This window comes from Pithys albifrons, chromosome 7, assembly GCF_047495875.1.
Source record: "Pithys albifrons albifrons isolate INPA30051 chromosome 7, PitAlb_v1, whole genome shotgun sequence".
In the NCBI taxonomy this organism is placed as follows: Eukaryota; Metazoa; Chordata; class Aves; order Passeriformes; family Thamnophilidae; genus Pithys; species Pithys albifrons.
In genome coordinates this window covers 15,640,618-15,661,822 of record NC_092464.1, presented here as the reverse complement: position 1 = coordinate 15,661,822, position 21,205 = coordinate 15,640,618, and the positions used below count along the sequence as shown (strand labels likewise).

Below are 21,205 nucleotides of genomic sequence, written 5' to 3'. Positions count from 1 at the left end.
GTGCTAAATTAACTTCTTTAAATTGCTGTCAATTTAATTATTGTAATGTTTCTGAGAAGAAAATATGCCTAAGTATAAATATTTCTAATTTTTATCTTTTTTTCCCAAGCTCATTTGTGAAGATTTGATTTTAGTGTTATTTATCATGTACTTTTATCAAGTAACCTTGAATATGAGACAGTATGGGGAACGGGGGAAAAATTAGAACTCACTTCTACTTGTGCAGTTCTTCTTTTGTTTATGTATTAATTTCTAATTATTTGCAGTCTCAAGAAAAATAGAAAACAGGGTCTTATATGAATCAGGATTCTATGTAAATTGTTTCTTTGTGTTGTTCTTCTGGGAAAGCACAGGGAAGCTGTTTCATATATGCATGAAATGTTTGGATAGTACATTTACTCATGCAGTGCGTGTATTGTATTAACTTAATTTGTATTACTACATATTTGTAAATAACATTGTTGGAGCTGGATTTTGTGAGCAATTCTTAATAGTTTCATTTCTTTCAGCTCTGTTTGCAAACTACCACATAATTGGGCTGGTTTATTGATCTCACAGAGATTACGTATCTGACACTGCACCAGTTAATAGATGGTTTTGTTGCCTTTCTTTAAACTGAGTCTTTGAGAACACACAGTTCTGTTATGCTGTAGAATTTAAATTGCTTACGTACTGGAATATTTACTACCCTCTTTGTTGTTTCATTTCAGAATGACCTTATTTAAAAATGTATGAGGCTATTTATAATCGACTCTGTGGCAGTGATTAAAGAGGTGTGAATAATAGCTTATTGGAAGTTGACAGCTCCTTGTTTGCTAAACTGCTGTTAGAATGTTTATGCTGCTCAGTTGTACCTCATTTTTCTGAGGGGAAGCTGCATTTTGACAAGTGCATAGAACAGGTATAGTGGCTGACATTTTTATTATTTAAAGAAAACGTTTTGCCTTTATTTCTTTAACTGCATACAGTGAATTAATTCTGTGTCTAATGATCTGTCTGTAGTGTGCTAATAAAACAAGAATGAACAAATTAATTTTTACTTGGAAAAATCAGATGTTGTTCTTCCCAAATAGAAATAGTAGCTCCAAGCGCATTTGGTCAAGCAATCAGGCATCTGTCTTTCTGAGGAGAGTAGGGCTGGTCTCTGATGTTTCTGATCTGAGATTAGGATTCTGGATATCTCTTACTCCAGGGAGGCAACCAGGTACTTTTTTTTTTTGCTATTCAAAATAAGAATCAAGGAACAAAGAACCATGACTTATTTGTATGACATGTTGAAGTAATTCAGTTTTTTCTAACAGCATACATGGATACCAATAAGCTTGTAGGTTAGACTGATAATCAGATAATACTCGGTGTTTATCCATACAGCTGATAAGCACAAATAACTTGCTGGCTTCTGCCATCATTAATATCTCACCTGACCCAGTGGACCCATTTTAAAGGTGAAGAGTAACTAAAGCTACTGTTCACTCTTGTGTCTTGGCTTATGGGAATAAGTAGTTTCTTGTATGTCTGTACACCCCATGGTATTAGAATAAAAGATAAAACTTTTTAACTTATATTGGAGTGAGTATGTCAGAATATGGCAAAGACTTCCATCTGCATCTTGAGTTTCATGCAACTAAAACTTGGTAGTCAGTTTTCTTCATTACAGCATTGTCTTTTACCGGTGACCTGACCATACTTTAAAGCACATCAGAACTGTTTATTCAAATTGTTTAAGAAGTGGTGCAGAAATTAATAATTTCATATTGGCTTATTACTAAGAATGTTTCTGATTTTACTGCACTGTCATGTGTAATGGTACAAGTCACAGTAGAATTATAGAAAGAATTTATAATTTTTCTAGATCCATGAAGAATTCGTAATAGAATAAGTGGCCACTTAGAAATGCTGTCATCAGGACATTTCTGTATGTGTTAGCCCATAATTTCAGGGATTTTACCCCTTAAGGTACTCAAATGAGATATTGCAGAATTAATATTCAGAGTGCACCAAGTTAATGGACTACTATAAGATCTAGGTATTGTTTAAATGAATACATTGTAATAGTAATCTTCATTACTTTTCCAGAACTAGATTGTGCTTTTTACAGAGAAGGAATGCTGTTTCCTAGGTGTGTTCAGATTATGATAAGGTATTTTTTTCAGTTCTTCTGGTTGATAATAACATTTTTCACTCAGCTTCCTCAAAATGCTGCTCTGCTTTAGGTGGCCAAAGATGAATGTGATGTCTCACTCGGGAGCTGGCTTGTTTGTAACACTGAGTGTTTCCATTGAAGGTAGTCAGTCAAAATGCTTGGAAATTCTCCTACAGAAAGTAATCTGAATATCATATGGCTTGAATTTTCTTCAGGCATGTATGTAGAGTGTGTATCAAAATTATGTAGCTTTTCCAAACAGATAGAATTTAATTTTTTAAAAAACATTGTTGGAATATCAAAATTCTAGAACTATGTATGTTTCTTTAAGTGCTTACAATGCTTTCTCATGAATGTGTTTGGTTTATTTATGGCTTGTTCTCATAAAAATGCCCTAAATTCTACTTTTTCATCTAAAAACATATTGTCTGAATTTACTATTGAGGATTGGGTTCAGTATCTGCTGTCATGGCTTATTTTTTTATTTCTTCAAGGTTCCTAACTATTCTGCTCTCCCCTTGTATATCTAACCTCACTTCTGGGTTACTTGGAAACGCAGTGCTGCTGTCCTTCCAGTACAGTAGGCATAGTATAATTTGACTATTTATCTTAAATTCTTAAATTTATCTGAATTTGTTATCTTAAATTGTTCATCATCTTGGCCACCCTGAAAGTCTTGTGTCTCAAAAGTCACTGTCATTGCTCAAAACTTACAGTCACAGAGAGTTTACACTTTTGTGTTGAGAAAGTTTGGTTAATTTTATGGGGTTTAATGGCTTTAAGTTGACGTGAGTGGTAAAATGACCTTGTAGTAAGTCAGAGAAAGAACCGGGACTGAAGCCAGTGTGGGAAACACATGTGTTTCTGTGCACTGTGTAGTAAACGAAAAGTTTAATTACCCACTCCACTCCTTCTTTATTTTTTTCTCTTTCCTTGTGTGGCCTTGAGTTTGTTAATCAGCAGACCTCCTAAGCGAGCCAGATGATGTATCATTACAGCACCTTTACAGCTGCTGGTTTCCGGAGCATGGCGATTCCCTGCAGTGGCCTGAACTGGTGGCTTCCTATTAGAGTACAGTGTTTACCAATTGATCTAAATTTAGCTGGTAAAACAAAGTCAATTTTTGCTTTTACACTGAAGAGTTTTTTAAGTCACGTCATATTTAAACTGTAATGCGGAGCCTTGTGGGTCTCTTCGAAATTCTTTTCTCTTTATCTCTCTAGTTTTCTTGTCCTCCAAAAAGAACCAATGTGTCATTTATGGCAGCTTGCAGAAAGACAAAGGTGTATTTATCAACTCTTATTTTCAGGGAGGAATGTTTATTTCACCACATGTGTCTCATGTTGGACTTAAAAAAATAAAATTGTAGGAAGATATTTCATAGGTGTGTCTCAGTTTTTACCAGTCCACAACAAATATCTCAAGCTTATACACAGTGTCTCTGACCACAAAGGTTCACCCTGATAATTCTCTTTCTTAACAGCCTGGGAGTTCAGAAAAAGTTGTACATCTGACTTTGGATCCCAAGAGAAGTATTGATTTCTTTAGACATTTTACCAGGTAACACTTCATACTGGCCATAACACCTTTGAGTGTTCTACTCTCTGTGGTGAAGGAAAGTTACAGCACAGAATCTGTCCATACAATCCTTAGCCCAGTGGAAATGCATCTTTTTCCCTCCTGCCTTTCCCAGAAGGGCTATTTCTGTCAGGAAGCCTTGCACAGTTGTGGGGTTTTTTTCTTTTTATATGTCTGTCTCATCCTTCCACCTTCATTTTGGCTGTTTATCTCTCATGGGCGTATTGATTTCTTATTCAGTGACAACTTCTCAGTAGCCTTCTGCTCACTGACTCTGCTTGTGCTCTAGTCCTCTAATCCCTGCACCTCCCTTTCTCTGATGGCATCAACAGCTTCGAAAAAGTCTAAATTCCCCTACAGAAGTAGTCCAGAGTTGATGTAGACCCTTCTGTGATCCTGATTGCTTTAGGAAACCATGTTTATTTTAGTTAGAAAAAACACAACAATAGATAGACCTTACAAATGGGTATGTTCCTGGGAAAATCATCAGAGATTGGAAAATGTATTTCTCATTTCAGAAGAGATTCAAAAGTCAGGTCTGATCACATTCGAATGCTTCATTCTTCTTCAAATTCTGTGTTCCCTTATTCTTTTTCCCTTAGGAAATTAGAGGTTTTAAGACTAGAGGTGTTTAATATCTGAGATATTAACAGCCAACTCTCCATTATTGAGACTCACAAATGGAGTAACTAGGTTAACATGTTTTATATTTTTTAGCATTGTTGTTATGGCTGTTACTCCTTTTTGTAGCATGTCAGTGAATTGCAGTTGCACTGTTCTGATAGAGCAAGTAAGATTCTTAAAAACTAAAATCTGTTTATAAATTTAAAGTATATATACTCTAAAATAGCTGCAGGTTACACTATGCCTTTGCTGTCCTCAGTAGCTCTCTGGCTTGTAATTTTAATCAGATAGCTCTTGAGAAATGTCTGTGAAGCAATAAAAAACAATTCAGAAGGTATTTGAAAGTTTTTCTTCCTTTCTAGAAGTTCTGTCTATTCATAAGAGACCAGATACAGTAAGTTTGGAAATCATTTGCCTTCTAAACAAAACAGCTTTACTTGTAAAGCACATACTCCCATTGAGGCTTATTAGTGATCAGCTGGTTTTGTAGTAGCCTTCACAAAGAAAAGTCTCTGTTTTGAAGTGACTGCCAGATGTTTCTTATTGTCCCCCTCAGTCTGTCTGTCTTTTCCATTCATTTATAACATGCTGGCAAAATTAAATTTAAGAATGCCTCTAATGCTTGCCAAGTCATTTACATGAATAAATATAGGGTCAGATATTTTCTCTTTTTTTTTTCCTTTGTAAACTGGTCTCTTTGTTTAAGCTACCCTGTAATTGATCCTTAGTTAGATTGTTCTTTATTGCTGTTCATTCACCTTACATATGAATTTCAATGTCAAATGAAACAGATAAGCTCTTTTAAATTAAACTCTCGTAATGTTTAACTTCATCCTTGTGTAGCCAGTGGGAATTTGAAGGTGTTGGACTAAACTGAATACAGTTATTCATCAGCATTAACAAGTCTTGGAACATACCTGCTGCACAGTAAATTTCCAATATCACAGTTAAAATCTCAGTTCTCTTTTATGGACTGACAAATCATCTTCATTTGCTGGACTGTTTTTTAAAGTATTTTAAAATGTTGGTTAGGAACCTTTTACGAGCTTTACTGCGCCATGTGTTGATCCTGTGCAAACGTTGGTCTGTGCTTTCTTGGAAATTCGGTGTATCATGGAGTTGCAAACTACTAAAAGTAATTATGAATATTTAAGAAAGGTTTTACCATTAGCTTATTAGCTACTGTTCATTCAGCTTGTATTACTCATGTTAACACTAACAGAGGAATGTCAAAAAGCTTTTATTTCTCCCTTCTCGTGTTTTGTGCCAACACTTAATTTGCCCCTCCAAATAATAATTATAATCTGAAGTCTCTCTTTTATATTTAAAAAAACATAAGCAACAAATGAATGGAAGATTGGAAATATTTTTGCCTGTGGGGATTCTTTTGGGGACTGGAAATCCTCGTGCCTGTGCCAGTTACAGCCCTTTACTCTTGTCCTGTGTGTGTTTGTGAATTCCACATCTCCCTTGATGGACCCTTCCCTGGAGTGCTGGCAGCCTTCAGGACTGCAGCAAAGATGGGGGGATGGCCTCATGTGACAGCTCCACTGGTCTGCAGGTCACTCATGCAGTGCTTTGGCTCAAAGAATTGAATTTACCCCATTTCAAGCTCATATTCATTGAGGTCGTCAATGTCCATGTGAAAATGTGTTTTGTTGCTGTCTGTAGATGCTTATGCTGTTAGGAGAGGGAAAGGGGTAGACTTGATTTCCCCAGAAGAAGCTGCAATAAGGAGTCCAAGCAGGTGCCGTGTTGGACCAGAAGTGTACTCTCCTGTGCTGTGATTTTTCTGTATTGAATTGGATAAGTGGTTCAAAAAATTATTTTACTAGAGATTGTGTATAGATTCAGTATTTTCAGTAGTCAATTAGATTTAAGATTGTATTTTTTTTTTCCTTAGTAATCATAGAATCATAGAATATGCTGAGTTGGAAGGGACCCATCAGGATCATTGAGTCCAACTCCTGGCCCTGTGCAGGACACCCAGACAATCTCACCATGTGCCTGAGATCATTGTCCAAATGTTTCCAGAACTCGGACAGGCTTGGTGCTGTGACCACTTCCCTGGGGAGCCTGTTCCAGAGCCCAACCACCCTCTGGGAGTAGAACCTTTTCCTGATACCCAACTGAAACATCCCCTGTGTCAGCTTCATGATGGTTCCTCGAGTTCTGGTCATGAGAGTGAAGGGATCAGTACCTGCCCCTCCTTCACATTTTAAGGAAAATGGTCTGAAATAGTTTGCTAGAACATCTAATAGCTTGCTAGTTCATCTAAGTAGCTTATGTCAAGAAGTGAATGAGTTTTAATTTAGGCTAGTGCCTATATTATTTCTTTGTGCTAGAGTGCATATGTGAGTGGATTTCAGCAAGAGGCTCTTGTATGTGTTCCTCTTCCTTCTTGCAGCACTTTCTCAGTGCTGGTTTGAATCTTCCTGTCTCTGATGGGCAGCAGCTGCAGTGTCAGTGTCAGTGTGGCTGTGCAAATCCTGAAAACTTATGGCGTTCTATCCATACCTTCTTTGGGAACCTGACTTCTTTTGAAGCATGTGCTAAAAAAGACTGCGAAATCTTGTAATGGATAACTAAGGGTTCTTCTTCAACATGAGGGCCAAAGAGCTAGTTTGTCATTTTTTGGTCGAAAGATCTAGGTATAATTCCCTTTGCAGGGAGATGTAGTAGCTATATGTGAAAAATCCAGATGACAGTTTTTAAAGATGTTAACCCTGCCTTTGCAAGCATCTATCATAAATTACTTACCTTCAGAGAGAGATAAGCTCTTACTAATGGGTGGTGTGGACTACATTCACAGTCTTTTGAAATTAAGATGTTAGTATGGCAAAACATACTTATTTCTTCAATATAGTGTCAGAAATATGCATTAGGTTTCATTCCGATTTGTATAAATATACAAAGGTTTATTTAAATGTATAAAAGTTCACTAAAATAGAACTTCCCATTATTATTTTAGCAATGTATGTAATCCTCGTGGAATGCATCTTTTGAAAATTAAACTGTTCCTTAAGCTTTATACTTCCATTTAAACAGGATAAACGAGACCTTTCATAATCTCCTGTAGCCACCTGTTTAAATAGAACACCGGGGATTGTCTACCCTTGAAATCTGGTAAAACAGTGTAAATCCACTGCGTATTTTTTTACTGGCTCTTAATTCATACTCCTACACTGCCGTAGGTTTCTGGGAATGATATCTGTTCATTATCTTGCAAAGCAAACAAGCCACACTTAGAAGTTAGGTGGTGCTTTATTTCCCACTTCATGCAAATAAATTATATAGATGGTCAGTGATTTTGTATTTCAAAGGAACTGAAAATCAGTAATGTGAAAAATCTGTATTCTAAAAACGGGTATTGCAAAAATATAGTAGATAGTTCAGAATTGGAGAGACTTGGAACTTGCCATACCACCCCCAGACAGTAATTTTCTGCTGCCAGTGTTTTGGTTGATTAGCTGTGAATATAAATGCAAAAAGTTATGAGCATGTCATATATGAATATGTGTAATAAACTCATGTTGTCCAAGGTGCAAAGCTACGTGTAGCAAACCAGATCATTCAAATTACATACTAAAACTGTGTTCACCTACACTGATATTCCAGCATCAATTTGTAATCCTTATTTTCAGAAGAAGTGACTTGGGAATGTTTGCTATAACAATTTTTCATGATAATAGCATACAATCGCTACAAATAAATTACCCTGATTCCAAAAGTCAGGACATATTTTGAAAACTGAAACCCAGAACACCATTAAAATGCTATGCTGTTACTATCTGAAGGTAGAGGGAAGGCAAAATGTAGCTTGTCAACTTACAAGATAAATAAAAAATAAAGTCCCTTCACTGTGTCATAATGAGGGAACAGCCAAGGGAGCTACTTGAATATTGTAGTGTTTAAACCTGTGATCAGAATAAGTAGGTGAGCATCATGCATTTGACAAACTAGCTCTCTTCAAGAGGTATGTTTAAGAAATTACTCAGAGATTTGGAGAAAATGTTGTGAATTATGAAATGAAAACAAATTTATACTTTCTAAAGAAATTTGATTTTATAACTTATATATTTAGGTTATATTTATGTGAAATCTGTTTGAAGTTTCATAATGTATTGTGGTACTTTAGGAATGAATGAATAAACAGAAATGTCAGGGCTTCTTAAGGCATGTGATTCATTACAGTGATATCTCTACCATGTATAATTTTCATAATGCTGAATACTCTTCTGGTAGCACCTTATGATAGTCATAAAACTTCAGGGGCAAGAAAGAATTGCTGTCATAGACTGTTCTTGTATATAAAATGTGCCTTTAGAGTGTTGGTCTTCAGCTTACATCTAAGAGGATATCAAAATTTTATAAGCCAAACTGGTGCTCCTGTATTTCAGTCTTTTTATTATCCTTTAAATAAATATTTACTGAATATAAACCTAGGTAATTATGTAATAAAATAACCAGTATTATGAAATATATCATACATACTTAGATAAACATGTGAACTGTGTCTTCCTGAAAAATTAACTTGGCAAATGACATTTGAATTGATTAATACAGAAAAGTTTGGTTACAAGGTGATAATTTCTACTATCCTGACTTTTTCCCTGCAGTGCCAAAATGTGTCAGTCAAGTTTTTCAGTACGGATTAAAGTAATTATCAAACTGTAATGCAGATTAAGTCTTCAACGAGGATAAATCCAAAGCACCTGGTATTAGGATTGTGTTCAATTTATGCTGCAGTTATGAACAGGTGCAGGATATTGCACTTCTTTGGCAAGTTGGTTGGTATGATGGAACTTGTATGTAATTTTGGTGTATGTGGTTTATGCCTGTAAATATCTTTAAATTAGTGCCTCCATCTTGCTGCAATCAAATAAGTTCCTCTTCCCGAGCATGTTCTCCCAAATGATTGAAAGCCATTGAGACATAGTGCCAGTTAATGATGTAATTTTCTATGGCTAATCTTTAATTGATGACATTTTTCTGTGTGTAAGAGTTAATTTTTGCTGTAGTAAGAAATCATGTATTTTAGAAATGTGTCTTTGGGAAAGTAAGTAATGCTGTTATCTCTTAAATACTTCTCTTGGGTAACTTTTTTAATATGTGAGAAATTGTATAACGGAAAAAAATGTCAACTATCTGGAGTAGTAGCATTTTGAACATAGAGCAGAGTGGTCCAGTCACCAGTGGAAAGGTAGTTTTTGAAGAGTAAAACAGACTATGTAACACATGGAAATACTTCTTCCTCTCAGCCTTTCCTCAGTTTAGTTCACTGTTTCCATTTGTTCAGTAATTGGAGGTACTAAAGATGAAAGCTTCTCAGATATTTATACATTTTATGCTTAATTTTTATGGTAACCATGCTCAGTTGTCTTGGAGTCAGTAAACCACTACAGCCCTCAGACTGTTCTCAGCTGTGAGGACACCGTTTGGATGTGTAGATTCATTTTTCCAGTCTTCTGAATAAACTGATTAACTATATAATTAATACTAGTAACAGAAATGCAAACTTACCAGTGAGGAAATAGGACATGAGGGAAAGGTTTCTACTTTCTTCCTCTTTAATTTGGAGAAGAGAGTGACTATATATTTTCTGCCTACCCAGAATTGGTCCCTGCAGTATATTTTTGAAAATTCAGACTTTTTAAAAAAATCATAAACATAAAGATTTTTCTGTTTGTGTGCGTTCAAATTTATGGGAGAATTATGTGTTCTTTATAAAGTGAAACATGGGCAGAGAGCAGGAGATTTAGTCAGAAGTTCCTGCCTTGGCATTACGTGGCCTGTTTATTATTATATCTGTTTAATATTCATTCTGTCCACATGGATTCACAAATATAAGTACTTGTAAAAACTTCATGTTACAGAGGAGGAGTTTTGTCACCTGTAATGAGTGAACACTATTCTGCATTTTATGAGGGTACGTGAGGGACAGCATGTAAGATGGGGGAGCTGGAGGAAAGAAAGATGAACAAAGGGACACGACTTCTCCTCTGCCAAGTGTTTAATGCTGCAATGAAATTATTGGAACTATTTTTTTCCAGTGGATACTAAAAAACAATACATGGAGGGAATATGATTCTTTCTGCTCACTGCTCTGAGTTTTCATAGATTCTTCCTTGAAGAATTAAACTTCTTGTAAGTTTTTATAAAGCTTCCTGACAGCAGCAGTTGACATGGAATTACACAGAGTTAAGTTCTCATTTCTAGAAAGCTCTTGGCTTGTACAATGGTGATAACAGGCAAAGGGTGCAGTTAATTTTCTCATACACCATTGGCTGTCTTGTTTCTGAATGTTGGTTTCTTTCTTATGGGACCATTTTTAGTATTTTCAAGCCAATAAGCACCTTGTAATAATACCATTTTTCAAATTATGCTGCCACTGAGAACTTTTGTATTTGCATGTAGAATTTGTATCAATCCAGAGACCATAAGGAGAGAATATTTGGACAACAGTTAGCTTTTTCATTGGAAAAAGGACCATCATTTGCAAATCCAATGGAGAATTTACTATTGCAAGTCCCTCTGTGTCACTGAAAGACTGAAAGGCTTCATTTTGCAAAGCTATGAAGTTTCCATTTTTAGCACAGAAGAGCTGCAAAGTAGTGAAAACTCTTAAAGCAGCTTGCTGAAAATGCATTTCTTAAGTTACTTTTTTGAAGTACCCCTAGCAAGAGAAATACTTCAAAATCAGATCATTTTTGTATTATTATGTAGGTATACATTTCTGAATCTAATTGTAGGCTATCAAACCTGAAAATATATATGTAAGTATGCTTGTGTATGTGTGTATGTATAAACATGTTTTCCTGTATTTTGAGATTATTATCAGCCCAAGACTAAATACCTGAAATGTTTGTGTGTGTACTCTGTCCTGCGCATCTCAGGACTTATGTCAGTTCTACACACAGCTAAATTCTCATCTGAGCACTGGAGTTGATTTTTTTAAGTCATTTCCCACCCTTGTAAGGTCTATGAGTTTGTAACAAGTAGGATTAAGACACCACTGATGGCAGGAACTCCCCTGTGTCTGCCCCACTGGGAAGCCTTGAACTCCTTCTTGGTTTTCAAATAGCATTACCAAATATTCCTGTTTCAGTGTGATTTCACATATAGGACTAAGTTACCCTAAAGTGACCTATGATAGGAACAAAGGCAGCCAACAGCAAATTTAATCACTGAGGCTGGAATATTTGCCAGATTGCTCCAAGTATCACTTATGTCATCTCAGAGTGAAGTGCCAGAGCTGTAGCCATTACCCTCATTGTGGGGAACTGGTCGTGACTTAAATCATCAGGCTTTGCTCCAGACTTTGCCATCAACATTAAGGATCAGTTTGTTTTTAGTGTCAACTGCTGATAGATTTTAAACCCACGATTCAAAATTGACAAGCAGAAAAATTCTATTTACACCATTGATTTTAACGTGTGTTGGGTAAGCCAAGCCAAACATCCAGTCTCTGTTTTGGTAAAGCCTTTAGAGTACATTTCAGTCTTCAGTCTCCTTGCAAAGCATTAATTTAAACTCAAAGTTTCTTTGAGTTGACCTGAGGACCAAATAATCCAGTACATGTGTATTGAGGTGATTTTTATATCTTAGTGCTTATTAAGTTTCTTGAATTTTATAGGTTTTAATGTGTCAGAATATTCAATTAAAGTGTGTGTCAAGCTGCATTTGACTTGACATTAGTGTTCAGTTAAGAGGCATAAAAACATTTTGAAAGAGGTTTTTATTAGTTAAACAAAATTATCAGAAATGTGCTCGGTACGTGTAAATATTTAGACTTATATATTTTCAACTTCATGTATTTATACAAACACAAGTGGGAGATGTAATTCTGATGACTTCAGGCAGAGGAAGGACTGAATCCAGTTTCCCTTTTCCTATGTGAGCACACTCACATGTGTATATGTCTAAATAAACATGAGACAACCTTTTATATGTATATATAGTTCTGTTTTCCACAGCTATAGCACTGTTCTTAAAAGCAGAATTACTTTTCTGAAAATTGCAAGTATGTTCTTAAATTAAATTTTGAATGGATTGCTTCAGAAACTAATCTCTGGCAGGCCTTTTGTTCCTGAATGATTTATTTGAGAGCATAATACAGTTTCCTCACACTTTGCACAAGATCACACTGTGTATTTTTAGTGAATTCATCAAGCTGCCCAACGGAATGCTTTTTGCTGCCTCCTCTCTGCTCTGTAGTGCTGCGGGCCATCCCAGGGCTACAGAAAGTCACCCTGCTCCCTGAGGGAGGCAACGACAGGATTGTGAAGAAGCAAGTATTTTCACTAAGGATTGCTTGTACCTGTTTGAGAAATAAAGTGTTCTCAAATTGTCAAGCCAGTAGTATGGCAGATAAAATTCTCAGTGGGTAAAAGTGAATTAATGTATGTGGAGGGAAGGTTCTGTGATGGATTCTGAGCTCAGCGTTACCATTCCAGGACAGCACTTCTGGGTTTACAGATAATAAACCTCTAGTAATGCCAGTTTAATTACTTGTGTAAGTCAAAAAAAGCCCTAGAATATGGTTGCATTATTAGAAAGGGATAGAGAAGCAAGCAGTGCACTGTTATGTTGCCATTCTAATCCAAGATCAGTGCTGGGGACAGTTCTGGGTTGTCACCTCTCCCCCTGTAAACACAGTGATGCAGCAGAACAGCAGAATGCCCAGAGAGGGGCAGCAAAAATGATCAGCGGAACAGCTTCTGAATGAGTAACAAGTGGGCAAAGATTCCTGTCGTATGAAGTGCATAAAATCATGAACAGCATAGAGGACACAGGTCGGGAGAATTTGGGGAACACCCACTGAATTCAGTGCAGAGCAGGTTCAAAACCAACAGAAGAAACTTACTCTTCCCATAACACAGAGCTGTGAAACTGTTTGCTTCTGAATAATATAGGTGACAAAATTTTCATGAGTTCAAGAAGTAAGCAGACAAATTCACAGAAAATGAAGCTATTAGAAGGTATGAAGGCAACACGTCTCATTTTCTCATTTGCAGAAGCCAAAAAACTCCAGGCAGAGAATTTTAGTAGAAGCATCAACATATGCCTTCTCTTTTCTTACTCTCTTTCTTGTGTTTTTCCTTAAGATTGGTAACATGGTCCTGTAATATTGTTGCATGTCAAGTGTATGTATTAAACTGAGAGGAAAATGAGGAAAAGAACATACAGGTCTAATTTTACTGAAGCTACTGGGGAGCTTGTCAGTGGAGAGGCAGAAGTATGACAATTCATTCAGAAGTAGTAACAAAATTGGTAGTATATCCTAAAATCTAAATATGAAATATTGAATGTTAAATTATTATATTTCAGACTTTGCAATATATTTTCCTTAAAATATTTTTCAGACTGGACTTAATATTATATAGGTGCAGATTTTCAATTGGGCTGACAGAGAATTTAAATGGTTTCCAAGAGATGACTGTAGACTCTCAGCAGAAATCCATGAACCAAGAATTCACTTAAGGGAGTACAGGAGTTGTTCCAGTTTGTAGAATCAGGACTTTTTTCTGAGAGTATACATGCATAAGCTTTCAAAACTTTTTATTGAAAGAACCTTTAGAAGTAGGATTTCTAAAAGATCATCTTCAGAATGTAAATCTCCAGCCTGTTCAGTGTTGAAATACTGAGGCCACACAACATGGGCTGGTTACATGGTGTGCAACATCTTCAAAAATTCAAGGATGTTTGTGTTAACTCAAAAATCCTAAGGGTTTGTTGTTTTTTTCCAGTAGAAGTTGATGGGGTTTTTTGATTAAGTATGGAAAGGTGTAAAAGAGACAGGTAATAAGAATGCTGGACCAGAGTCTCCATAAAAAACAGTGACCATTGTCAGGTATTGAAGTAAAGGTTGTACTAAGTTCAAAGCGTCCCTCTGTCCTGTGTGCTTCCAGATCCTGGTGTTACATGTTAGACATTTGGGCTTAGTTCCATGAAATCTTGTTCTCTTTTTAGTGTAGTCCTGTCCTGTTGCCACTGATCTCAAATTATTATCATGCATATGCCACCACATGTTTTTATCTTGTCGAAATGAGTACATTTCTATCAGGATTTCAGTGGTATGAACTTGATGGGGTCATTCTTCATGTTGGGAATGTCATCTTTCGTGTCTTGTAGTGATTCTGAGGGCAGGTGTGGATGGGGAAGCAGTGAGTGGGTACCTGCTGCCACTTTTTTAGGGAGCTTTCCTTCTGTTGCCACCCAGGTCACTTGTCTTTTTGGGGATTCCCCAGTTACAGTAAATGTTATGGAAACAGTGAGTCCTGTAGTCTTTCATCACCACAATATGAGTGTTTGCCTTGAATTTCCTGGGTTTGCTGGTTTTAAATCAAAGAACTAATAACTATTTTCCTTTTACATACTATCTTAGAATTTGACTAGACATATGTATCATAGTTTCCTAGCTGTATTCAAACAGCAAAGTAAAATATATATCTTTTTTAGCTCTTTAATCACTACTTCCATTTGAACACGTTTCTTTTTTAATTGGATTGTGCAATATCATATATCTGCTCTGCATTTAGGACTCTAAAAATTCAGAAAGCATAGCTAATTTTCTGCATTTCATTTTGCAGTCATTTGCTCTTAGAGCAAGGAAAGCTCCAGCTACAGATAATAATGTATTCTTTAAGAATCAGAATACTGTATCAAGAAAGTGATCAACAGGAGAATAAGTAATAATGCATTTTTCATGTATCTTTAATTACTATTTCATAATTATTTCAGATGTTATATGGTAATGATATAAAAATTAGTTTTATAGAATAAATATTTAGTCTTCAGTGTCATTTGTAATACATTTGTTGAGGCTTTCTGTTAATCTGCGAAAGTAAAGCTGAAATTAATAATTAAACTTTAATAATTTAAACTTCTTTGCTAAGGTTGCATAGCATACGTTGAATGGAATAGGCTGGTATGTGTGTGATAAATCACAGGTGCCTGCCTGGAGACCTGTTCTCAGTGGTCTACAGCCATGGTTCATGATCTGAGGCTGACTTGGCTTTTGCAGTTGAGGATGAGACCCTTCAGTGTTCTGCTGCTTCGCCCTGCGGCTGAGGCGTCCCTGGAGCGCCGGCGGCTGAGGGTGACGTGACCTTTAAATTGTCCTGGCGTTTCACAGAACGGTGTCTCATCATGGAGGCACTGACTGCTCTTGGTGCCAGTTTGCTGTGATCCAGGCTGGATTATTTTATTTAGCTAGTGACTACTTTTAAATGACATTAACTAAAAGTAACTGGTACTGAAGTCTGAAATATTTGTAGATACTTCAGCAGGAAGCTGTAACTGTTCCAAGCAAGGGTTTATATGTGGGTTTTTTTCCTGCTTGGAATATTTTGCCAAAATAGAACGTCCTTGAAGTCGTCATTTATGTATATTCAATTTAATTTCTTGGAGAGGTTGTAAGCAGTGGTCTGTACATATTGTGTTTGTATTGAGTAAGTTTCTTTCTCCATCCAAAAAGGTTTAATTAAATGTATCTCTCCTAACTTCAGCAATACTGTGGCGCCAGGTATAGAGCAAGGCTTATGAGCTTGTTGTCCTCTTCATTCAGTGGGGACTATTCTGAGAAAATATCAAGGATGAGAGGAGAAAACACCCAAAATGATGTGAAGATAGCAAGGTCTAAACTTGGCTCTAGGATTGAACTGGAGAAGGGAGAGGGGAAGGATGGTTACCTCTGCAACTGGATCCCACGTGCCATAGTTCCAGTGTGCAAAGAGCTGTGAAACCTGCAGCCAAAACCTGTCTGACCAAATGAAGGTAGCAACTTGCTGCTGCCATCCTTTAGTCTGGTAGGGCACCAGGGGCAAATTTGCATTGCTATTTGCAGCCATGAAGGCATCAGTGTGGTACCATGTAATGGACTGTTAATTACCTAAAAACACAGTAAATTATAGTGTTTTATTGGGGTTTTTTAACCATCATTTCAATTAAAGACTATTAATACATTCTTTGAAATCAAACACTTGACTTTGAAAGCTGAGCATTCAAAAGAAGGTGGAAAATGTCGAAATGAAGATTGTTCAAACTATTAATTTGTCCCTTGCATATGTGCATAATGATAAGATATTTAACTATGTGATCACTTAATTTTTTCACAGGAGGAATGGTTCCCAGAGAATGAATCAGGGGTGTTTATTAAAGGAAGCTGTTGCCTCCAGAACCCTTGCCTTAATTGCTGGAAAGCATAGTAATTTAAGTAGATGGATGCAGGAATCAAAAACACTCTAAGCATTTGAAAGCTTGGCTGAAAGACTAGTTTTCATTCTCTGTCTCTCAAAGAGTTTTTATGTGATTCTGGAAGGTCACTTATTTGGATGTGATCTCTGTATGTTTCTGGTTGCTGTGGCACTCGTGCCAAGGTACCTGGGCTCTGGACACAGCTGCACTTGGAATGAACACATGTGTGTTTTGAATATATAAAATGCTGTATAAATGCAAAGTCCTCTGAAATTTGAGGCCTGAAGTGCCTTACACTGACATGGCAATGCCAGGATTGCCAAAAGACCCCTCTGGTTTTTAAGTGGCCAGTTTCTTCTCTGTGAAGTGGAAATGTTTTCATCTTCCAGCTACAGCTCAGTTAATGGTATGTTTTGAAGCACTCCTGATGAATGCCATGTAAAGAAATTATATATAATGTAGAATATGTAATCATATAATTATGCAGCATATATTGTTATATTGCATATGAGCACAGGCAATATATTATCATATATAATATGGAATCCCATTCTGGATAACATCCTGTCAGTGAAGCTTTGGGAACACTGCTGGATGAACTGAGCATTCCCTTCATATCACAGCACTAGATGAGGCAAGGATCCTGTGGAAGGAAAACAGCATGTAATCATTTAGTTAGAGTTACTAACTAGGTAAATGAGGTAAATGAGTTTTTCCATCATTTAAAGTGCTCAATTTTCTCCTGCGTTTGGTGGTGGTTTACTTGGGCATCCCAAATGTGCTGATGCATTTGAAATGCAGGCTTGGCAGTTTTATTTTCCCCAAAGCTTTTTGTGAGAGGAAAACAGAAGTGTTAAAGCCAGATTTCTTGCTGGTTTTATTGTGTTGCCTTGTTGGCAACTGTTGAAATCCTGGAGACCATTTATTCCTTGCTTTTTATGGAGAAGGAGGAGTTTTTAAGTTTTGCAGAATTGGCACATAAGTATAGTGAGAATGTATGAAAATGCTTCAAGGTGAAGAGAGCCATAATGAATAGATTATATCTGAAATCACAAAATGTATAATGAGGAAAAGATGTTTTTTCTCCATAAATATAATTCTTTAAGACAAACTTTTCTATTATATTTTTGTTTCCCATAAAACCACTCTGACTATAATGTAAGGGGTTCTGCTTGGTTTCCCAAACTAAACAGGAAATTTATTTTAAAAAAATCAAGTACTCATTATCAACATCACTGAAATCTGAACTTATGCCTATGAATTTTGATCCTTGTTCTTACTGATCTCCTCTACATGTGACAAATGTAAATACATTGATATTTTATATTAATGATCCTCTACATTTAAGCATTGCAGTAAAACTCAGTCAAGACAAAAGGCTAAAATGAGTTTTCCACTTTCCTCCTGTTTTATGTCTGTTGTTACACTTTTTTTTTTGAAGTTGCATTTACCATTTCTCAGGAGAATAAATTCATAAATCTCTTCTGCTTGGTGAAGATACATATCTATGCTTTCTATTTCACACAACATTACAGCATCACTTACAGTAGCTATTTTACTTTGCAAAATCCATTACTGAATATTAATCAAATAACAATTTATTGATTGAAATGGACCAGATACTATTTTTAGGCAATTTGCCCAAATTTGTTGTTTTAGAAGATGTCAATACCACAAATAGTGGGAATTTGCTGCATTTTTCAAGTAACACTATGTAAAATATAGAAACATTGAATGATTTTTTGAAATTCAAAAGGCTCTTTTGTCATGGTCATGCATGTTCTATGTGAGACATTTTTTCTCCTGAATTGGAAGGAAATGAGATAGTAGCCTGTCAGTTCATAATGTTACTCACTTCCTGCTTACATGCATTTTTAAATGACTAAAATATCTACTTAAAAAAAAAAAAAGAAAAACTAGCTTCAGAAGAGCAGGAGACTAGTTTGCTGTTTATCTCCCTTAATAGATAGTATTTCACATAAAAGAGTCAGTCTGGCTTGTCGTGGGCAAACAGTGACAGGTGCAGGTATCACAAAGTACTGTCATTCTGTGCCTCCCGAGTGTAGTTCTGACACCCACTGAAGGAAGGAGTGCTGCAGCCAAGACAAGTGTGCACCTGCAGTCCTGGGCTTGCTCTGTGCGACCCGACCACACTGCCTGAGCTGCCCTCTCCAGAGGGGGCTCAGCCTGGAGTCGCTTGGTTTTCAGTGCCAGTTCTTTCCCTGCAGTTTGGTTCCTTCTACACCCCACTGTTTGCTACGTACATACAGCCTATCCTCGTCATACATATCTGTCTGTAACGACATGTTGTTTGTCAGTACTGTTTCACAAACTATTGTCCAGAACATAATAATCTCAAAGGAGACATACAGTAATGCTGGCATTCACATTGGAGTGATCCTGTTGCAATTCTGTTGCTCCACTGTGACTTCAGCTCTGGAGTTGTTCCCTGCCTGTCCTGGTGCAGCCTTGTGCTGGGCGTGCACGAGTGAGAGGCACCGTGGCTCCCAGCAGTCGTGGAAGCCCAGCAGCTGTCAAGGCACTGCCATCCGCATGTGGAAAGAAGGAATAATAATGTGACTCCATGGAGATGCCCCAGACACACCATCTGGCCAGACTACTGAAAGGTTTGGACCTCTGTGCTTCAATTGAAAGTATATTGATCAGTATTTTGTTTTTGTCTGTCCACAGTCACCAATTATAATAACGTGGTAGAAGCAAACTCAGATTCAGATGATGAAGACAAATTGCATATAGTGGAAGAAGAAAGTGTAACGGATGCAGCAGACTGTGATGGAAGCGTGCCAGAAGATGACTTGCCAACAGACTTGTTACCAGAAAACAGTGAAAGAGAGGGAAGTACAAACAGTTGCTGGGAAGGTGAAGGTATGTTTCTTTTCATTGATGGTGCTATGTAGGGAAAGTTTCTGAAGAATTCGATAGAATGGTTTTTGTCACTTTGTTACTAAAATAACTTGTAATATTCACAATCAAAAGAGGTTTTCTAACATATTTATTGGAACATACTTCATGTTCTTTATTTATTCTTTGAGACAGATTCAGAGGTGCATTAATTCCACTGGCATTGTTAAATAGGAGTTTCCAATCTGTAGATGCAGCATTCCGAAGGGTGGTCAGACACTAGTTACTTGCTTTTAGTTTTTCCAAGTCTTTTTACCTGGCGGGTCTCTGCCAAGTTCAGGATTTACTCTGCTTCAGGAGTGAGCAGTAAGCCAAAAACATGAAACTAAATAATATTCAGATGTCAGTTTCTCCTTGTGAGCTGTTTCTGCCTTTTTCCTTGTAAAATATAGACAGAAAAAAACTTCTTAGATTATTAGTTTTAGAATTGGCTTTGTAAGTCATAATGAATCTCTGTTTTAAAAACACTGGAAGGAGGTAAATGTTGTACATATTATGCAGCAGCTTTAGAAGCTGAAAATTTTAATCAGTCAGGAAATGGGCCTTTTTTTTCTGTGGAATCAGATACTGAGTTTCATAATATCACACAGCATGCTTACTTTTGAGCCAAATTGGGATGCACAAATTAATGGAATTTATTGTGGAGTTTGGTCTTAATACCCTGAAAGATACAGGACATTTTCCAGCATATCCCTGTTTGTGTCTGAACTCCAGCCACAATTCTTAGCATCCGCCTTTTAAAACTGATGGTTTAATACACAGTGCATGACCTCACATCTAAATAAACAGAAAGCAGTCATATGGTCCCTAACTGCAGTCCAGCTGAGAGAGAGCAGCTGAGAGTTCAAAGAATAGCATCAACTCAGCCTGGCTTTACATAGCTTTTATTGCCAAGGTATGCTGTGCCAGGAAATGAGTATTTTGGAGCTAAGTTATTAGGTAGGTAATTTTCTTAGTTCTCCGGTAATATTTTTGCTCTCCCGTGGGCTGTATCTATCAGAAATTGCAGTTACATTAAAATGGGTTGTGTGTAGACTTGAATCCTTCAAGCATAGGTGTAGGAGCCCTGAAATAGGGAGGGAAAAGGAGAACTGGCTCCCAGAGGTTCTGGGTCCAGACCTTTGGGACTGGATGTTTCCTGAACATGTACCCATCACACAGTGTCTTGCCTCAGACAACCTTCTAGGGGTTTTCAGGGCTCAAGATATATGATGGCATCTTTTTTGACTCCTTATTTCAAATGTACCATGTTAAACCCAAATTCAAATTCTGTTTAGTTTCAAATTCTACTGTGATTGTAGATTCACAATGTAGGCAATGTCTCTGCTTTGGTCTTTGCTGACAAACACAGTATTTCATCTGTGCTTAGACAGATAAAAGATTAATCAATTGCCATACAGGCTTGCTGAACTGCCATAAGTTTCTTCTGTAAAAATTAAGCACTCTGAAGCCTCCTTTGTAGCAGTCTGGACGGGTTTTTATTTGATAGTAAGTTCAAATTTCTGGCAATGACTACATGAGAAAAATGAAAGCTACATTAGATATTATGGAGCTTTGATTTGCTCTGGTAAAGTACTGTTTACTCTTTCTATAGCTTTCCTAAAAGGAAAGGTGTGAGCTGAAAATCATATCATCGGTCTTGGTTGCCTGTTAGAAATCTGGAGGGAGAGGTACTGAGTACATGATCTCTCTCATACAGGGAAAGGTACTGGGGTAGGTGTTGTGCAACACTAAATCATC

General features: G+C 36.8%; 1 protein-coding gene across 4 annotated transcripts in view; it reads left to right on the top strand.

Annotated features, from left to right (window-relative positions):
• Positions 1-21,205, top strand: part of ZEB1 (zinc finger E-box binding homeobox 1) — a 119,312-nt gene that overhangs the window by 77,390 nt on the left and 20,717 nt on the right. For all 4 annotated transcript variants that reach the window (XM_071559961.1, XM_071559960.1, XM_071559962.1 and 1 more), the window contains exon 2: positions 19,235-19,429. In XM_071559961.1, the coding sequence (XP_071416062.1) occupies positions 19,235-19,429 (195 nt within the window). The remainder of the gene's footprint in view (positions 1-19,234; positions 19,430-21,205) is intronic.